This window comes from Pogoniulus pusillus, chromosome 21 (assembly GCF_015220805.1).
Source record: "Pogoniulus pusillus isolate bPogPus1 chromosome 21, bPogPus1.pri, whole genome shotgun sequence".
In the NCBI taxonomy this organism is placed as follows: Eukaryota; Metazoa; Chordata; class Aves; order Piciformes; family Lybiidae; genus Pogoniulus; species Pogoniulus pusillus.
Genome location: NC_087284.1, coordinates 3,549,116 through 3,564,491, shown reverse-complemented (window position 1 = coordinate 3,564,491; position 15,376 = coordinate 3,549,116). Strand labels below are relative to the sequence as shown.

At 45.1% G+C, this 15,376-nt stretch overlaps 1 protein-coding gene across 3 annotated transcripts in view; it reads right to left on the bottom strand.

Annotated features, from left to right (window-relative positions):
* CTNND2 (catenin delta 2) overlaps nucleotides 1-15,376 on the bottom strand; it is a 704,219-nt gene that overhangs the window by 566,695 nt on the left and 122,148 nt on the right. For all 3 annotated transcript variants that reach the window (XM_064160790.1, XM_064160789.1, XM_064160792.1), the window contains exon 2: nucleotides 15,156-15,289. In XM_064160790.1, the coding sequence (XP_064016860.1) occupies nucleotides 15,156-15,289 (134 nt within the window). The remainder of the gene's footprint in view (nucleotides 1-15,155; nucleotides 15,290-15,376) is intronic.

Here is a 15,376-nt window from a genome sequence, read left to right as displayed (position 1 = left end):
AGCAGGATCACCTAGAGCAGGCCACACAGGAATGTATTCAGGTGGATTTGGGAAGGCTCCAGAGAAGGAGACTTCACAACCTCCCTGGGCAGCCTGCTTCAGTGTTCTGTTACCCTCAGAGTGAATTTGTTTTTCCTTATATTAATATCAGACCTCCTATGCTCCAACTGGCACCTTTTGCCCCTTCTCCTATCACTGGACTTCACCAAGCAGAGCTTGGCTTTGCCCTCCCAACACTCACCCTTTACATATTTACAAACATGAATGAGATCAAACCTCAGTCTCCTCTTCTCCAAGCTAAAGAGCCTCAGCTCCCTCAGTCTTTCCTCATAAGGCAGATGTTCCATTCCCTTAATCATCTTTGTGGCTCTGAGTTGGACCTTTTCTATCAGTTCCTTCTTATTCTTGAACACAAGGAACCAGAATTGGACACAATATTCCAGATGTAGCCTCACTGAGGCAGAGCAGAGGGGGAGGAGAACACACCATTGGTCTTCTTGACCACAAGGGCACATGGTTGGCTCATGGTCATTCTGTTGCTTACCAGGACTCCCAGGTCCATACTCCAGAATCATAGAATCACAGAAGCATCCAGGCCAGAAAAGACCTCTGTAATCAGCAAGGCCATCCATTTCACCCACTCCACCAAGTCTGTCATCAAGTCTACCCAGGGAGGTGGTGGAGTCACCGTCTCTGGAGGCGTTCAAGACAAGACTGGATGAGGCACTTAGTGCCAGGCTGGTTGAGGCTGTGGCCAGCCTGATCTAGGGTAGGGTGTCTCTGCCAATGGCAGGGGGGTTGGAACTAGATGATTGCTGCTTGTGGCTGAATCATAGAATTACAGAATCAATCAGGTTGGAAGAGACCTCCAAGATCAGCCAGTCCAACCTAGCACCCAGTCCTAGCCAGTCAACCAGACCATGGCACTAAGTGCCTCAGCCAGGCTTTGCTTCAACACCTCCAGGGACGGTGACTCCACCACCTCCCTGGGCAGCCCATTCCAATGCCAATCACTCTCTCTGCCAACAACTTCCTCCTAACATCCAGCCTAGACCTCCCCTGGCACAACTTGAGACTGTGTCCCCTTCTGCTGCTGGGTGCTTGGGAGAAGAGACCAACCCCACCTGGATACAACTTCCCTTCAGGCAGTTGTAGACTACCTGAAGAACAGGTTGGGACTGTTCTGTCTGGAGAAGAGGAGGCTCCAAGGTGACCTTCTTGTGGCCTTCCAGTATCTGAATAAGGGCCTAAAAGAAAGCTGGGGAGGGACTTTTTAGGACATGTGGGAGTGACAGGACTGGGGGGAATGGAGCAAAGGTGGAGGTAGGGAGATTCAGACTGGATATAAAGAGGAAGTTGTTCAGCGTGAGAATGGTGAGAGGCTGGAATGGGTTGCCCAGGGAGGTGGTTGAGGCCCCATCTCAGGAGGTGTTTAAGGCCAGATATCCCTGGGCATGGCAGTGGAGTTGGAACTAGATGATCCTTGTGGTCCCTTCCAACCGTGACTGATTCTATGATTCTACATTATATATACATAATATATATAAAATTATATAATACATTTATATATTTAGGAGGCTCAGGGCAGAGCTCATTGCAGCCTACAACTACTTGGAGGGAGGTTATAGCCAGGTAGGGTTGGTCTCTTCTCCCAGGCAACCAGCAACAGAAGAAGGGGACACACTCTCAAGTTGTGGCAGGGGAGGTCTAGGCTGGATGTTAGGAGGAAGTTGTTGGCAGAGAGAGTGATTGACATTGGAATGGGCTGCCCAGGGAGGTGGTGGAGTCACCGTCCCTGGAGGTGTTCAAGCAAAGCCTGCCTGAGGCAATTAGTGCCATAGTCTAGTTGACTGGCTAGGGCTGGGTGCTAGGTTGGACTGGATGATCTTGGAGGTCTCTTCCAACCTGCTTGATTCTATGATTCTATGATTTATATATATTATTTTGAATATATAGGGTATAAATATATAAAAACATATAATAGATTATATATTTACCTGTATATTTATGTATTATACATAATATATATAAACACATATAATATATTTATAGATATAAATTTAAATATGTATCTTTTTGTTTATATGTAAACATACAAATAATCTTTCCAATTCTCTGCAAGCCTAACAGATAGAGGCATAGCTCATCTTAAGCATGAAATAAGTGGCACAGCCCTTCTGAAAGCCAAAGAGCAGCCTATGTATTTACATGTATATAAAATATGCTCTCAGTATAAGCTATTTAAAACCTTTCTCTCTTGAAACCTGTGTAAATACAGTGGCCTGTTTCCTTTTCATACAGGAGAGTAAGTTCCAGTAGTAGAGGAGAAAAAACCTTAGGTGAGGTAAAAGAAGTGCTCAGATTGGATCATTACATCATTTACATTTGTAATGTGCATGTTAAAATTGCTTTTATATTTCCACGTAAAGATTCACTTCTTGTAATTAACTTTATTTGAATCCTGGCATTAAAAGCCAAACTCTTCAGGATTAAAACCAGGAATTAACCTAAATCTCTAAGCCTTCTAACTTGCAAGTAACTCATGAATAATTTAATTAGAAGTTACATGGTACTCAGGTAAGTACAGCTAGTCGTGCTTAAGGATCTGGGGGATTAGATGTCTTTCCCCACTACATTTACACAAGAACAGGTTGAAAATTTAAACACCTAGCTTATTCATATGTTCATTCAACAGCAGCAGTCAGGGTGTGCACCATGCTTTCTGTGCTAAGGAAGGGCATGACAAAGCATTTGCCAGATACACAAGTATAGCAAGAGTAAGACAAGGAAGTCTACAACTACCTGAGGGGTGGTTGTGGCCAGGAGGAGGTTGCTCTCTTCTCTCAGGTGGCCAGCACCAGAACAAGAGGACACAGCCTCAGGCTGCGCCAGGGGAAATTTCGGCTCGAGGTGAGGAGAAAGTTCTTCACTGAGAGAGTCATTAGGCACTGGAATGGGCTGCCTGGGGAGGTGGTGGAGTCGTCGTCCCTGGGGCAGTTCAAGGCAAGGTTGGATGTGGCACTTGGTGCCATGGTCTAGCCTTGGGCACTGTGGTAAAGGGTTGGACTTGATGATCTGTGAGGTCTCTTCCAACCTTGGTGATACTGATACTGTGAAAATAACTCTTCCCTGTTCTAGAGATAAGATAGAATCAGAGAATCATAGAATCAACCAGGTTGGAAGAGACCTCTAAGATCATCCAGTCCAACCTAGCACCCAGCCCTGTCCAATCAACTAAACCATGGCACTAAGTGCCTCATCCAGGCTTCTCTTGAAGACCTCCAGGGATGGTGCCTCCACCACCTCCCTGGGCAGCCCATTCCAATGCCAATCACTCTCTCTGACAACAACTTCCTCCTAACATCCAGCCTGTATCTGTCATAGCCAGACAGCTTGCCATGCTTTACAACATTCTGTATCATTTCTTTTTGCACCATTACATTTTCACCATCCCTGGAGGTGTTCAAGAAACGCCTGGATGAGAAACTTAGTGCCATGGTCTGGTTGATTGGACAGGGCTGGGTGCTATGTGGGACTGGATGAAATTGGAGGTCTCTTCCAACATGCTTGATTCTATGATAGGACAGCACTGGGTGATAGGTTGGACTGGATGAGCTTGGAGGTTGCTTCCAACCCGGTTGATTCTATTATTCTATGATTGGACAGGGCTGAGCGATAGTGTTGGACCAGATAATCTTGGAGGTCTCTTCCAACCTGTCTGATTCTGTGATTCTATGATAGGACAGCACTGGGTACTAGGTTGGACTGGATGAGCTTGGAGGTTGCTTCCAACCTGGTTGATTCTATGGTTCTAAAAAAACTGTACCTGGACCTTAACTATCTTTGAAAGCTCAGACGGCTAAACACAGCTCTACCACCAAAGGCACCACAGCAACTTTGGGGCATGTAGAAAAAGCACTGTTTAAGGTACTGAATTGTAGGAAAAAAGCTGAAAAAGGAAAAGTTTTGCACTTGAGCAACTATGGGAAAATGGGAGGGCAAGAAGACATAGAATCATACAATCACAGAATCAATCAGGTTGGAAGAGAGCTCCAAGATCAGCCAGTCCAACCTAGCACTCAGCCCTAGACAGTCAACTAGACCATGGCACTAAGTGCCTCATCCAGACACCTCCAGGCATGGTGACTCCACCACCTCCCTGGGCAGCCCATTCCAATGCCAATCACTCTCTCTGACAACAACTTCCTAACAACATCCAGCCTAGATCTCCACTGGCACAACTTGAGACTGTGTCCCCTTGTTCTCTTGCTGGTTGCCTGGCAGAAGAGACCAACCCCACCTGGCTACAGCCTCCCTTCAGGGAGTGGTAGACAGCAACGAGGTCCCCCCTGAGCCTCCTCTTCTGCAGGCTGCACACCCCCAGCTCCCTCAGCCTCTCCTCACAGGGTTTGTATAGTTCAAATTGATTGGATTTTATTCCTGCAGGCAAAGCACCAGGATTCAGTATGCCATTCAGCACTCACTGAGATCTAAAGCAATTAATTAATTTTGTTTCATTACTTTAGAAACTGCAAGTCCTCAAAAACCATGGTGAATTCATCTGATCACATGAAGCCAACTCAGGTCTTACTTGGCATATTAACACAAACTGAGTATTATCATTTCCAGACACTTGACTGGCTGCCAAGTCATCGAGTGAGTGCTACAACTCTATTATCTATGTTGTTCTGTTACACAGGGTATACAGATAGAGAGCTCTTGTTTGGAACAACTTAATTCTAGAGACTGTATTAACTTACTATGAAAGTGTCAAAGATACTAAAGATTAAGTTATTCTAATTCAAAAATTGCCTGCCAGCATCCAGAGCGCTCAGTTATAGGAAAGGATTTGAATGTGTTAGCCAAAAAAAACCCTGCTAAAGGAGAAAACTGAGGGGTTTACACATTTCTTCTACTATAAAATAGATTTCACTTAACAAATCAAATTAAGGCAGAGATGGCAACTAGGAGGCAATCCTTGCCCTGCAGACCTATGGTTTCATTAGGTTAACATTAACAAGAGCAGCAATAGCTAACATGTACTGGTTAGACCACACCTTGAGTGCTGTGTTCAGTTCTGGGCCCCCCAGTTTAGGAGGGACATTGAGATGCTTGAGCGTGTCCAGAGAAGGGCAACGAGGCTGGGGAGAGGCCTTGAGCACAGCCCTACGAGGAGAGGCTGAGGGAGCTGGGATTGGTTAGCCTGGAGAAGAGGAGGCTCAGGGCAGACCTCATTGCTGTCTACAGCTTCCTGAGGGGAGGTTGTGGCCAGGAGGAGGTTGCTCTCTTCTCTCAGGTGGCCAGCACCAGAACAAGAGGACACAGCCTCAGGCTGTGCCAGGGGAGATTTAGGCTGGAGGTGAGGAGAAAGTTCTTCCCTGAGAGAGTCATTGGACACTGGAATGGGCTGCCCGGGGAGGTGGTGGAGTCGCCGTCCCTGGAGCTGTTCAAGGCAGGACTGGACGTGGCACTTGGTGCCATGGTCTGGCCTTGAGCTCTGTGGTAAAGGGTTGGACTTGATGATCTGTGAGGTCTCTTCCAACCTTGGTGATACTGTGATACTAACAAGCTTTTAAAACCTAACCCTGCTAAGAAATCTTTCCTTTAACAACTTCCAAATCTTCACTCAACTCTTTTAAAACAGGTTCAGAATAGGACAACTTTTTGGAGAAAAAACTAAACCCAGCACAACACTGTGTTGGAATCTCAAATCCAAATGTAGGCAGTATGCCCTCATTACAAGAGGGATGTGGAGATGCTGGAGTGTGTCCAGAGAAGGGTCAGGAGGATGCCCAGAGGGCTGCAACAGCTCTGCTGTGAGGACAGACTGAGAGAGTTGGGGCTGTTGAGTCTGGAGAAGAGGAGGCTCCCAGATGACCTTCTTGTGGCCTTCCAGGATCTGAAGAGGGCCTCCAGAAAAAGCTGGGGAGGGACTTTTTAGGCTGTCAGGGAGTGACAGGACTGGGGGGAATGGAGCAAAGCTGGAGGTGGGGAGATTCAGAGTGGAGGTGAGGAGGAAGTTGTTGAGCATGAGAGTGTTGAGAGGCTGGAATGGGTTGCCCAGGGAGGTGGTTGAGGCCTCATGCCTGGAGGTGTTTAAGGCCAGGCTGGATGAGGCTGTGTGCAGCCTGCTCTAGGGTAGGGTGTCCCTGGGCATGGCGGGGGTGGGGTTGGAACTGGCTGCTCCTTGTGGCCCCTTCCAACCCTGACTGATTCTATGATTTTAGGATTCTATAAATGTGGGTTGGACTGGATGACCTTGAAGGTCTCTTCCAACCTGGTTGGTTGATTGTATGATTCTATGATAGTATCTAAGAGGGAAAGTATATTCATTCTAGAAAAACTATTGCAAAACAACTCAAAATAGCCAGAATTAAATCCAGTCACTGAGGACAATAAGGCTTTATGAGCATATGGAAACACAAAACACACTTCAGTTTTACTGACAATAATGAAACAGAAAGAGTTGGAGAAAGTAAACTTTGATTGTAAACAGACTGCTGTAGGAAATGCTGCCCTATGATATATTAGACAACAGAATCTGCAGCAGGCTTTGCAGAAAACCTCACTAATATTGCATCTCCCTTCTAGGCACTGCTTAAACAGAATAGAGCCAACAGGGTAGGGCACATAATTGAAAGGGGATATCCATTAAAAGTAGCACAAGAGCTAAAACAGTAGTGTTGAATAACATCTAAGTAAAATACAAGATGTGTGCCAAAAGCTATTGAAGTGAAGAGTTTTCTGTAAATCATAGAACATTTATTAGTATTTAACCAGAAGAAATGAGGGTGGAAATAGGTTTGGTATATGGGTCATGTATAAACAGTGAGAGAACGTAGACAGAAGCAGGCCACAATTCCATCGAATCATAGAATCAACGAGGTGGGAAGAGACCTCCAAGCTCAGCCAGTCCAACCTAGCACCCAGCCCTAGCCAGTCAACCAGACCATGGCACTAAGTGCCTCATCCAGGCTTTGCTTCAACACCTCCAGGCACGGTGCCTCCACCACCTCCCTGGGCAGCCCATTCCAATGCCAATCACTCTCTCTGACAACAACTTCCTCCTAACATCCAGCCTATACTTTCCCCAGCACAACTTGAGACTGTGTCCCCTTGTTCTATTGCTGCTTGCCTGGCAGAAGAGACCAACCCCACCTGGCTACAGCCTCCCTTCAGGGAGACAGCAGTGAGGTCAGCCGTGAGCCTCCTCTTCTGCAGGCTGCACACCCCCAGCTCCCTCAGCCTCTCCTCACAGGGTTTGTGTTCCAGGCCCCTCACCAGCTTTGTTGCCCTTCTCTGGACACACTCCAGCATCTCAACATCTCTCTTGAATAGAGTGGCCCAGAACTGGACACAATTCCAGTTGTGTTGCACGAAATCCTTATGTTGTGGTAGGTCTGATAGGCCCAAAATAGGCTGATACATGTCCTGGCTTGCCCAGGCATGCTTTTCTGCTCTCCCTCCTTCTGTTATGGGGAGAAGCAACCATGAGGAAGAAGACAAGAGAACCTGGAGCCATCGAAGTCTAAGGACTCTGGCCCGCCCATACTTGTCTTGGTCCTGTGCTGTCCTGGCCTGCATCAGGAATGGTGTGGCCAGCAGGAGCAGGGAGGTCATTCTGCCCCTGTACTCTGCACTGGTTAGACCACACCTTGAGTGCTGTGTTCAGTTCTGGGCCCCCCAGTTTAGGAGGGACATTGAGATGCTTGAGCGTGTCCAGAGAAGGGCAAGGAGGCTGGGGAGAGGCCTTGAGCACAGCCCTACGAGGAGAGGCTGAGGGAGCTGGGATTGGTTAGCCTGGAGAAGAGGAGGCTCAGGGGAGACCTCATTGCTGTCTACAACTACCTGAGGGGAGGTTGTGGCCAGGAGGAGGTTGCTCTCTTCTCTCAGGTGGCCAGCACCAGAACAAGAGGACACAGCCTCAGGCTGTGCCAGGGGAGATTTAGGCTGGAGGTGAGGAGAAAGTTCTTCCCTGAGAGAGTCATTGGACACTGGAATGGGCTGCCCGGGGAGGTGGTGGAGTCGCCGTCCCTGGAGCTGTTCAAGGCAGGACTGGACGTGGCACTTGGTGCCATGGTCTGGCCTTGAGCTCTGTGGTAAAGGGTTGGACTTGATGATCTATGAGGTCCCTTCCAACCTTGGTGTTACTGTGTGATACTATGATACTGTAACTGTTTATTTTCATGGCAACCACTTCAGTATTATAGAGATAACAATCCAGACACCGTATCCTAAGCCCCATTATTGCACGTATTGCACTATATTTCTCCCTTAGCTCTAGAGAAAGCTGCACATTACCCAGAAAATACCTAGCTGAATCCAAAGATTAATCCAAAGAACTGTCACTGGCAGACCTGACTATGCATTCAAAAAGTGCTGACTGCTCTCTCTGCCACTGAGCTGAAGCAGTCAGAGAATAGCCAGCTTATTGCAGCAGCATGGAGAGTCGATCAGCTTTCCTTTACTGGGAATAATCTGTCCTAATTTCCAGTCTATTTATCTATATGCTATATGCTAACTGTGAGAGGATTTTATATCCTGACAACGTGGTTGACTTGCCTGGCCTCACTTTATGTGACCTGAGGTCCAAGTCACACAGGCAGATGGAAAGTGTCTACAAATTAGTTGTGAATCCTCTGAAGAGAAGGTTCAGCCCTCACATGATAGGAATATCCTTGTGTGATGGTTTGGGTGTTCTCTGTCCCCCCACACTTAAGAAAATCACCCAGACTAGACTCAGCTGAGCTGGGAATGAAAGAATGAAGCTTTGTAGGACTTGCCATCTGAACAGTTAGAAGTTTACTTCATTTACTCCCCTAATGCAGAATCAGTGCACTGTATTTCATCTGCCTGAAGCCAAGATGGTCTCCTTACCTAGAATTCTTCCAACGGAGGATTAAATAAAGCAAGCCTATCACTGTGATGGTTTGGTTGTTCCCCACACTTAAGCAAATCACCCAGACTAGACTCAGCCAAGCTGGAAATTAAAGAATGAAGCTTTATATTTACAGCTTAGCACAACAGACAAGCAGGTATTTACAATATCTACTGCTACAGACAGAAATAGACAAGTTAAAAGGAATACAGAAACACAGCAGCCCTCCAGGGGCTCCAGAAGGGGCTCCCAACCACCCTTCCACCTTCTTCCCACCCCTCTACCTTACCCCATACTTTGCCTTACACTCAAGGTGAGTTTGGAGGATCGGCCAGGGGGGTTAGGAAGCAGAAGGATTAGTTAGGCAGCAAGTTAGAGAGGGAGAAGTGCATGCAGCCAGAGCCAGAGAGAGCAACTCTGTATTTATGTTCTTGTTTTCACACATCTCAGCAAGCCTATGAGTGCAGCAGACACCACCATTGTTTCCTTTTCACAGCCTATCAGCTAATTCTTCTCCCAAAGATATCCCAGCTAGGTTCAAACTAGCACACCTTGCCATATCAAAAGTGCCTGACATAGTTTCTCTACTCACTTTTCTCCAGGTATTCACTGTGGTAAGAGTAACTGACAAGAAACAAAGCATTGTACTTCCCTTAAGGGACCTATACATATACATGCAAACTGTCTAAAATTCAATCACGTTACTATACCCACTTTAAAGATACAGCATGCTAAGGGATTGGGAAGAGAATTGATCAGCCACAGACAATTATTATTTTGTTATTATTTTCACATAATAGAGTAGTAGAGTTTAAGAAGTAATAGTTTGGTCTCTCAATCCTGCTTAGAAAGTGTTTACATTTACATGGAGCCTCTTGAGTCCCCACTGATGTCTGTCTGTACTGTCACTGGACACTGCTGAGAAGGGTCTGACTCCACCTTCCTGACACTCATCCTTTAGATACCTATAATCATTAATTAGATTCCCCCTTGGCCTCCTCCAGGCTAAACAGACCCAGATCTCTCAGTCTTTCCTCACAAGGTAGATGTTCCTGCCACCTTAGCAGCATAGAATCATCAAATGATAGGGGTTGGAAAGGGCTTCCAAAGATCCTCTAGTCCAACCTCCCAACTAACACAGGTATGCCTAGATCAGGTTGCACAGGAATGATCCAGGCAATTCTTGAAGTCTTCTCCCAACTAAACACCCCCAGCTCCCTCAGCCTCTCCTCACAGGGCTGTGCTCCAGGACCCTCACAGCTTTGTTGCCCTTCGCTGGACACCTTCCAGCATCTCAACAGCTCCCTTGAATTGAGTGGCCCAGAACTAGACATAATACTCAAGTTGTGGCCTGACCAGTGTTGAGCAAGGGGAAGAATAACCTCCCTTGTCCTACTGGCCACACTGTTCCTGATACTTACAGCTCAGTACAATATACAAGCAGGTATTTACAATATCTACAGCTATAGACAGAAATAGACAAGGTAAAAAGTAATACAGGAACACAGCAGCCCTCCCAGAAACCTGAGACACCAGGAGGGGCTCCCAACCACCCTTCCACCTTCTTCCCACCCCTCTACCTTATCCCAGACTTTGACTTACATTCAAGGTGAGTTTGGAGGGTCAGCCAGGGGGGTTAGGAAGCAGGAGGATTAGTCACAGAGACAGCAGGTTAGAGAGAGAGAAGTTAATGTAGCCTCAGAGACAGAGAGAGGCTCTGTTTATGTTCTTGTTGTTATACATCTCAGCAAGCCTTTGAGTGCATGCAATGGTTTGGGTGTTCCATGCACCCCCCCCCCCCCCAACTTTGGAAATCACCCAGACTAGACTCAGTGGCTCTGGAAAATTGCATTAAGCTTTATACTTACAGCTTAGCACAAGATACAAGCAGGTACTTACAGTAGAGACAGAAATAGACAGAAATAGACATCTTAAAAAGTAATACAGAAACACAACAACCCTCCCAGAAACCTGAGTCCCCAGGAGGGGCTCCCAACCACCCTTCCATCTTTCCTCCCACCTCTCTACCTTACCAAAGATGCTGCCTTATGCCCAAGGAAGACTGGAAGGTTGACCACAGGGGTTAGGAAGCAGGGGGATTAGTCACACAGATGACGGGTTAGAGAGAGAGAAGTTCATGCAGCCCCAGAGACAGACAGAGACTCTGTTTATGTTCTTGTTTTTATCCATCTCAGCAAGCCTATGAGTGCAGCAGCCATCAGCATTGTTTCCTTTTCACAGCCTGTAATCTAATTCCTCTCACCAAAATATCCCAGCTAGGCTCAAATTAGCACAGCCACAGTACACAATACTGCAGGGAATAGAATAACTGACATAGGGGAGAGGGTGATTCGGCTGCAAAATACGTGACCAGTTAAAACCAGCAAAAGCCAGCTTCTGAATGTTGAGAACTACTCAGTATCCAGTACTGTGTACCACACTCTAACAGGTCGATGCCACATACTGTGTACCACACTCTAACACGCTGATGCCACATATCTTCTGTCTCTGTAACTTCCCTGTACATTTTTCAACACCAGAGAGTCAAAAGCTAAGGGAGTTTTTTTTCTTCCAAAATACAGGCTGAAACACTGGTACATGTCCAAGCAACACTATTGTCTTGGAAGAGGTTACACATGCAAACACCTAAATCACAGCTATCTCAAATAAAAGAACAGGGGACATGCCCAGAACACCGAAGCATGTCCAAGCAACACTATTGTCTTGGAAGAGGTTACAGATACAAACACCTAAGTCACAGATATCTCCAACAGAACAACAGGGTACATGTCCAGAACACTGGTACATGTCCAAGCAACACTATTGTCTTGGAAGAGGTTACACATACAAACACCTAAGTCACAGCTATCTCCAACAGAACAACAGGGTACATGTCCAGAACACTGGTACATGTCCAAGCAACACTATTGTCTTGGAAGAGGTTACACATACAAACACCTAAGTCACAGGTATCTCCAATAGAACAACAGGGGACATGTCCAGAACACTGTACATGTCCAAGCAACACTACTGCCATGGAAGAGTGACAGGGATTCCTAGATCATGCAGGGACCAAAACAACGCTGAGACACCAATGTGATGTATAAGTCAAACCTTTACTGCAGCTAAAAGCTGTGCTTATATAGAGAGCTAATACAGTGTGTATAATTCTGATAGGTTGCACAACAGAGTATGGGCTGTCCACACGCCCTAGGAGCAGATCTGACTGACCAGCCCCCCTTCGTCCCCTTGCACAGCTAACTTTGCAGCTTCTCTGCCAGCTTTTCAAGGTTATTTTCCCTGAAGCTGCACTCCTTATCTCACATCCTTCTCTGTGTCCTAATGTTACCCTTGAGATCTTTCATTTCAAATCACTCAGCGCTGCCCAAACCCCAACAGAAGAGGTTACACATACAAACATCTAAATCACAGCTATCTCCAACAGAACAACATGGTACATGTCCAGAACACTGGTTCGTGTCCAAGCAACACTATTGTCTTGGAAGAGGTTACACATGTAAACACCTAAGTCACAGCTACCTCAAATAGAACAACAGGGTACACGTCCAGAACACTGGTACATGTCCAAGCAACATTATTGTCATGGAAGAGGTTACACATGCAAACACCTAAGTCACAGCTATCTCCAATAGAACAACAGGGTACACGTCCAGAACACTGGAACATGCCCAAGCAACACTATTGTCATGGAAGAGGTTACACATGTAAACACCTAAATCACAGCTATCTCCTATAAGACAATAGGGTACATGTCCAGAACACTGGTACGTGTCCAAGCAACATTATTGTCATGGAAGAGTGTGATGGTTTGGGCTCTTACCCGCCCCCCCACACTTTTTGAATTTGCCCCAGCTAACTCAGACGGCCTCAGGGAATATAAATGAAGCTATTTATTTTACAGCAGCAAATATACAGGCAGCTATTTACAATATATACAGTTATATACAGAAATATACAAAGGATAAACAATACAGAAGCACAACTCCCCTCCCAGAGACCTAAGTCCCCAGGAGGGGTTCTCAAACCACCCCAACACCTCCCCCGACCCTCCCAACCTTACCCCAGTTCCCAAGAAGAATAGAGGTGCAGCCAAGAGATTAGGGAGCAAGGTTAGTGGGAGCAAGGTTAATGAGATGTGACCAGGTCTGAAGGCAAAGGCAGAATGAAAAGACAAAATGGAGAATGTTTTACTTCTTCTTCCTAGAGTTCTCAGCGTGACTGTGAGAGAAGAGACACAACTGTTTTTCATTTCACTGCCCATTATCTAGTTCTTTTACCAAAACATTCCAGCTTGCTTCAAACTAGCACAAAGAGGTTACACATGCAAACACCTAAGTCACAGCTATCTCCAATAGAACAACAGGGTACATGTCCAGAACACTGGTACATGTCCAAGCAACACTATTGCCATGGAAGAGGTTACACATGTAAACACCTAAATCACAGCTATCTCCTATAAGACAACAGGGTACATGTCCAGAACACTGTACATGTCCAAGCAACATTATTGTCATGGAAGAGGTTACACATGTAAACACCTAAATCACAGCTATCTCCTATAAGACAACAGGGTACATGTCCAGAACACTGGTACGTGTCCAAGCAACACTATTGTCATGGAAGAGGTTACACATGTAAACACCTAAATCACAGCTATCTCCTATAAGACAACAGGGTACATGTCCAGAACACTGTACATGTCCAAGCAACATTATTGTCATGGAAGAGGTTACATATGCAAACACCTAAGTCACAGCTATCTCCAATAAAACATCATGCCATATATCTTAAAGACAAAACTCCACATTACAACCTCTTTTGGTCAGTTTTTTTTTGCATTCCTCTCTGCAGAAGCAGAAAATATCAGTAATCTTTAAGACCCAAAAGGGAGAACTGGTATACATCCAAGTGAAAAATGACAAGCAAACTCTCCATTTATGCAAAAGTCCAATGACACAGCAACTACTGTTGTAATATTGTTAGCCATCATAAGCAGAATTCATGCAGTAACTTCACTAAAGGAACAGTGAACATCTTAGAGAAAGACCACAACCAGTTCAGAACCAGTGCAGACACCTTCAGCAAGGAGAAAGCTCACTAAAAGCTGCTATCTTGTAATGTCTCTCTTTGGAATATTTGTTGCTGCAGTGAAGCCAAATGAGATAGAGGTGGAGACAAGGTGCTTACATGAACTGGAATATTAATAATGTCTCAGCACACCAAGAAGCACTATGCCAAATCTCACACACTCAGCTCACAAACATTTACATTAAAGTGTCCCAACCTTTATTATTAGAATTGAGTAGAGAATCACACAAATAATCTCTCTTTGAGAAATTACTCATTTTCAAGTTCAGTCAGTTTATATGAACTGGAATATTAATAATGTCTCAACACACCAAGAAGCACTATGCCAAATCTCACACACTCAGCTCACAAACATTTACATTAAAGTGTTCCAACCTTTATTATTAGAATTGAGTAGAGAATCACACAAATAATCTCTCTTTGAGAAATTACTCATTTTCAAGTTCAGTCAGCTTATATGAACTGGAATATTAATAATGTCTCAACACACCAAGAAGCACTATGCCAAATCTCACACACTCAGCTCACAAACATTTACATTAGTGTCCCAACCTTTATTATTAGAATTGAGTAGATAACCACACAAACAATCTCTTTCAGAAATGATTCATATTTTCAAGTTCAGTCATCCAAGGCTAAATAAAAGCCTGTTCCTACACCCAAATTTGCCTTAAAATCATCTCACATCAAATTTTGCATGATGCCCCCAAAAAACCTAGCCAAACAGCAACAACAACAAAAAAACCCCAAACCACGTGCATGTTTAATTTCCAATCCAAAGATTCTTATCCTAAACTTTCCAGTTAAAAGGAATTACAGCCCTGGACTTTTTAGTTAAAAGGATTTCTAACACATCTCCATAACTCATTCATCTACACTACAGCTCTTATACACCACACCCGTATGCTGTAAATCCACACTCAGATTGACAAGAATAGGAGAGACCTCTGAAAACCTTCATTCACAGTAAAGAGTTGGAGTGGAGAAGAAAACAAATAACTGAAAGTAGGACAACATATAGAAGTATGCTAAGAAACAAATCCAGTTCTTTGCAGTATGTATTTGTGAATGAAATTATTCAGACACTACCTCTGCAAAAAAAAAACAACAACCAACACTCCAAAATCAAACCCACTAAATGATATAATTGTTTTCTAGCCTTGCATACCTGTTCTTTAACTGAAGCTAGAATGGCAGAGGTTGTCTCAGTTTCAGATCCATCGCCATTGGATGTGTTCAACACAGGACTAAGAGAACTTGTCTTGTCAGAAGACGAGGGTTGGTCTGGAACAGGCATAGTTTCTGCAGTCAATGGAAAAACAAAGCAACAATTTTGTTATTAGAAACCTGATGCGTATCACAAATTCTATGCACATAATAATAGGAATC